This window comes from Anarrhichthys ocellatus, unplaced genomic scaffold (genome assembly GCF_004355925.1).
Source record: "Anarrhichthys ocellatus isolate YVR2014 unplaced genomic scaffold, GSC_Weel_1.0 scaffold131, whole genome shotgun sequence".
Taxonomy (NCBI): domain Eukaryota; kingdom Metazoa; phylum Chordata; class Actinopteri; order Perciformes; family Anarhichadidae; genus Anarrhichthys; species Anarrhichthys ocellatus.
In genome coordinates, this window is record NW_022280161.1 from 145,584 (window position 1) to 151,583 (window position 6,000).

General features: G+C 42.0%; 1 protein-coding gene across 1 annotated transcript in view; it reads left to right on the top strand.

Annotated features, from left to right (window-relative positions):
* Positions 1 to 5,892, top strand: part of ttc27 (tetratricopeptide repeat domain 27) — a 65,604-nt gene extending 59,712 nt beyond the window's left edge. The window contains exons 17-18 of the mRNA XM_031877244.1: positions 3,556 to 3,753; positions 3,942 to 5,892. Coding sequence (XP_031733104.1) covers positions 3,556 to 3,753; positions 3,942 to 4,076 — 333 coding nt within the window. The 3' untranslated portion in view covers positions 4,077 to 5,892. The remainder of the gene's footprint in view (positions 1 to 3,555; positions 3,754 to 3,941) is intronic.
* Positions 5,893 to 6,000: the final 108 nt, after the last annotated feature.

Consider the following 6,000-nt stretch of genomic DNA (forward strand, 5'->3'; position numbering starts at 1 on the left):
CGCATCAATTAGGCTGCAAGATGTAAAAGTTGAAAAGCTCAGCAGCAGCAGCCTCCATGATATGGTTCTAAGTAGATCACTTAGTAAATGGAATTTGGCTCTGGACCTGTTTTCCTCCTCATTCTCTAAATTTCCTTTTACAACACAAACTCACAACCTTAAAGGTTAAAAGAGAATGCTGGGAGTACATATGGTTGCTTTTAGAACACTCTGGAGTAGTTCACCTCCCAGCAGTCCCACATCAGCAAGCTTTTAGCACAACCTATTTCACAAAGACGCAGAGAGGAACTTCTTTCTGCCACTTCTGATATGCCAGGTCTTGAAGGTGTAGCAGCTGGTTACTCTCCACAGTAAGAAGGTGTTGATCTGAGCAAACGACGCACTCATGAGAGACACAATAATCATTTTCATGTGAACATTGACGGTCCGATGACATAACTGTTTTTAAATGTCTTTCTGTACCCAAGAACACTGCGTTGCAATTGTGCGAACCATGTTTGATGTTGTGTACCAAAGCATAATGTATATTTATTTCATGTTGATGTTTTTTTGTCTGTAGTGCAGCTTTAATTAGATCCACCACTGCCCCCTCTCACTTTCCTTTCTCAGTGAAACAAACCTGTCAAAGTGTTACATAAGAGTAGTCTCATCACTTCAACTGACTATTCCATTTTTACCGTTCTATTTTAACTAACATCCATCTCACTCCTTTCAATTGTGTTTTGCATAAATAGTGGCGACACTCCTATCACTACATAATCAGATCTCAGTCCCATTTGAACAAAGCCTTATTATATTTCATTTTTCCTCCTTGTGGTTGTTTTTAGCCCAGGTCCCAGAGCACGAGAGTCGGATCAGTCATGAAGGGGAGATAATGACAGGGACCACCATGAATTCCTCTCTATGGAATCTGTAGAGGGTGACAGAAGGGCTTTGACTAGCTGATAGATTTCAAAGGAGCCGAGGGTCACATGGCTCAGCTTTATGCCTCATGGGGTTAAATAGGATACACAAGAACCGTAGTCACACACAGGCACTATACACAAGATCCCTTGAGAGAAAATAGTAGAGGTTTTCCTCTTTTCCGTTGTTCCATCAAAAAGTCAACTTCAAAATTTGAGCCCGTTATTTGTCTTTTTTCTCAACAGAGAGATTATTACTTTCCCACTTTAACTGGATCCAGCAGGAACCTCAATAAGTCATCCATTCACCCTAATGTCAGAGAAAATATAGACAACCTCAAGGTCTTTCAGGGGCCTGTTTCTGGTAGCCTTTGTGTTCAGGTGTGAGAAGATGTGGAAGATACATTTGTATCTTCCACATCCTCTTGTATGATGTCTAACATGATGTTACAGAGTTAGTGTGCCTTTCAGTTGATCTACCTTAATTGTCATTGCAGTGACAATCTCATTCTTTTGGTCACTACCCAGTGAGGTTCTGAAAGTAGATGGACTGGTAAATCTCCCCAACTCAGTCTGCAGTGTGGTACTATACCCGCATCACTATTGACGCTGCACCGAACCAAGCCTGTCCATCCGGTGCTCCATTTTACCCTCACTCATGAACAAGACCACAAGATACTTGAACTCCCTAGCTTGGGAGCAATAAATCAGTCCCAACCCGAAGATCGTAATCCACCGGCAGAGAACCATAGACTCTCATCTGGACCGCTTCGCACCGTCCCAGTGTGTGCTGAAGGTCGCGTGCTTATCGAACCACATTATCTGCAAAGAGCCAAGATGCAATTCTCTCCCCGGCTGCACCTTAAGATTCTGTCCAATCACAAACGGAACCGGTGACAAGGGACAACCCTGGCGCAGGCCAACACCCACTGGAAACTTGTCTGACTTTGTGCAGAGTCTCACTTAGGTCATACAAGAACTGTATGGCTCGTAGCAACGACCCTGGTGTCCCATATTCTTGCAGTACTCCTCGGGGGACACCGTCTTAAGCCGTCTCCAAGTCCACAAAACGCATGTAGACTGGATGGGTAAAACTCCCATGACCGCTCCAACAGACCTGCAAGGGTAAAGAGGTGGTCTACTGTTCCACGACCAGGATGGAATCTGCATTGCTCCTCCTGGATCTGAGGTGAGACAGGCGGTTGGAGCCTCCTTTCCAGCACCATTGAAACACAACCTCTAGTCCCCCCTTTTAAAATGGGGACCACCACTCAGGTCTACCACTCCACAGGCACTGTCCCCCACTTTCACGCAACACCGAAGCCAAGACAGCCCAACAATGTCCATATTCTTCTGCATCTCAGGGCGAATCTCATTCACCGCCTTGCCGCTGAGGAGCTTTTTGACTACCTCAGCGACCTCTGCCAGGGATAGGGATGAGTCTGCCTCCTCAGAGCCGCTCCCTCTCTGTTGCTCCTGCTCACCTAGCATTAGCACAAATGCAGCCACCTGTTTACTCCACTGCAGATCAGCGAATCATTCAGAAGCTGGACTCAGTTCACTAATATACCGCTCACTGTCTGGGTTTAGCTTGAGAGGAGAAACTAGTTGGTAAACCAACGACATTGATCCTGGAATTCAGCAGCACTTGATGAGGTAACGTTACCCTACCTTTTTGTAAATCAGCGTGCTGCCTGCATGTTTTCCTAGTTGGTCACAGCTTTTCTGTTGCTACTTCTTATCTAATACTCAGTGGATTGTTTTTAGTCCATTAATCTGTTTCTTCCAAAGCAGCACGGAGGACCAAGTAATAAGTTAATTTGACCATCTGTCACATTGTCGTTGAGTTTTGATTTTGTGATGAAAAGTGTAATGCATTTCTTTTTAGTTCTGATTTTCAATGAGTACTTTTTATTCAGTTTTAGTCTCGTCTTCACCATTGAAGGCATGATATGTAGTCACATTGTTGGTTGCTGTTCCTCTCCAGCTCAACAGGCGAGCAAGTGAGAGAGGGAGAGAGCATAGCGGAGGTCTAGAGAGTGAATGAACGCGGGAACGTAGGTTAGTGAGAACAAAGCTGTGAATCTGAAGAATAAAACCTCATTGTTTCACAGCGGTACGTGCTGTCGCTGTGTATATGACCTATACATTGTTTTATTGGAAATTGTTACATATAACGTTGCTTTGTATCATAATAATGAGTTCCATACAAAATAATGTTTTTGAAATGAATGGTGTTTCATATTTCATAGCTGATTTAAAACACCTGACTTGACCTCAATGATTGTAACCAGAAACATTAAAACTCAATTTATAGAGAGCAGTGTGAGTTTTTGTGTATCATTACTAGATAACTGTGGCATGATTACGATAAACATTGGAGACCACGGCAGTGATTATATGCAGTCTCATGCCAATGGCATCATGAGTGCAATTGTTTGGGAAAATTTCAACCACATTTCCCATAAACATAGTTGCTTTCCATCCTGCTGCTCCTTCATTGGTTTCTTTGGCAGTCCTGAGCACTGTGCTTTTAATTATCAGTAGTTAAAGGACTCCATGCGGAATTCAAACCCTGAAACTTCATGACTTGTGATTTATCTTTGAACACAAACCTGTGTTTTTGTTTTTTTTTGTTTTTTTTTCCTGGCAGATTATACAGATCCTGGTTAGAGCAGTTGTTGAAAACCTGACGGACAGGCAGGGTGTGCAGGCAGAGACTCTCCGATCCAAACTGAAGGGGCTCCTGGGGCGGGTCAGTTCCCGCCACAGTAGTGACTGTGAGATATGGCAGCAGTACGCTCTGCTGTACGGAGACGGGCACAGCGCCAACCCGGATGACAACGAAAAGGTTGGTGCTAATGATGATATTTGAAATGTTTTGACCTGCAATGATTGAATTCATTTTAGCAAAATTGTTTCACATGCTGCCTGCAATGTAATCAGCCGAGCAAAAATCTAAATAAACAGACATGACTGTATTTGACTTCTGTGTAGCCACCTAATACGATGCTGGTGTTATGGTGTGGTTCTTTTCAGGCTATCCAGTTCCTATCTAAGGCCCATCGTTGCGAGGTTCAGGCTGGTGGTTGGGATAAAGAACCTGGTCTCTTCAAGGAGGTGATCAAAAGAGCCATCAATATGGGTGAAGGTGAGAGCACCATCCAGTTGTAGAAACAGATTCAGAAACCATCGTGTTGTTTTCTTCCAGGGATCCTGTATGTTTGATACGCTGCTACTGAGTCTCACTTTGCCATGACTAAACCATTTAAGAATACCTTTTGACTAAACGGTAGTACCGTCTGTCTAACAGGAAGTCCTTCGTACTGCCTTGTGTTGCTGACAAAACTGACAAAGCAGATTTGACAAAAGCTTAAATTGAAAGCAGTAATGTCCACAATAACTTTTTGAATATTGGAATAAGGATTTGTAGCAATCATAATCAACATTAAGTTACCACTTTACTGTTCATATTCCGAAACCTTTTTTCTACTGCAGAACCTCGTCCAGTAAACCACAGACCTCTTTAGAAACTCAAGAACGTTACCTGTGTTTCTACCGGAGAAACCAACGGGTCATTTTAGTTTCTTTACCAAAGTTGAGAGTCCAAACGTTGTTTCAAATCCTCTGGAACATTAAATTAATCAATCAATCAGATTGGTAATAAGTGAAGTGTTTTCTGTTGTGTACTATTGATATTTAAAGGAATGGGACCACATGGGGAAATGAAAAAAGTCAGTTTTAAGTCAGAATTCTAACTTTCACTTCATTTCATCCACTTTAAACTCTGAACTGAAATACATTTTTGAATCGGGGCCCTAATCCTCTTCAGTAGATATTGATATTGAAATTACATAATACCTGCACAATGTTGTAGTTAAATGCTGAATCAGTAGAGTACTCATTTTAAGCATTTTCGCTTTGCAATGCAGCATAGGACTCTTCTTTCTGGTTACCAGAGGAAAGTAATGCAGGCATCCACTGGTTGGCACTTTTGGATAAAGGAATATTGACCGTTAGCAGCTGAACTCTGTGTATAAGCATGACATCAGTATGCCACTGTGTAATTAAGTAGACAGTGAGTACTCTCCACCTCCACCCTGGAATACACATTCCACTTAGCTCCATTGTATGTGTGGGTGCTGCATCCACACAGACTACAAGACTCCAAAGAATGCAGATGCAGCAGAGCATCAAAAATCCCAACAGCTTGACCTTTAGAGACTCAGCTTAGACAGAGACAGAACCAGAAGGCAGGAAACGGCTAGTTTTCCTTTTCATTTGGAGAGACCTGTTAAACGTATCACCAGTATGAACTATTCTGGCCCCAAACCAGCTGACATACAATGCTATCAGCAAAGTGTACTGGTGTGTTCATTAGGGCTGTAAAGGGCTGAAGCTGATAGTCTGCAGATTATTTTCCTGTTTTTTTGATTATTCGTTTTGTCTTTCAAATGCCAATGTTACAATTCACAAAAGCCAAGTCAACTTTTTCAAATGTCTCGTTTTTTTATTTAGTTTAAAATGTTAAACAAAGAGAAAGTAGTAACGCTTACAGTTGAGAAGCTGCAACCAATTCACGTTTTTTACGAGAAACAATGACTTAAGCGATGAATCCATTGTTTACATAATTGCAGACTATTGTATCGACTAATTGATTGTTTCAGCTCTAATCTATTGTGCAGAACTCATGCAGTCCCTTTCACAGTGTGACTTTATATTATTAGATATGTTTTGTTATTGCTGATATAAAGTGTGAACATCATTTAGATTTGTAAAGTTGTAACTATTTTTTGAATTTCTTCAACAATCCATCATATTTCATAAACTGATTAGAGCTCAAGTTTAGTTTTACACTTTAAAATGTGCTCTTCATACATCGCTCAGCCACAGCTCTGAAATAATCACATTGAAGGGATCCTTGTTTAAAATGTTTGTTGTGCATTTGTTGAAATGCTAATGTTAGCTTATATTTCATTATCCATCCATCCATCCATTTTCCACCGCTTATCCGGGGTCGCGTCGCGGTGGCAGCAGGTCAAACAGGCCGACCCAGACCTCCCTCTCACCGGCAACATGTTCCAGCTCATTCTGGGGG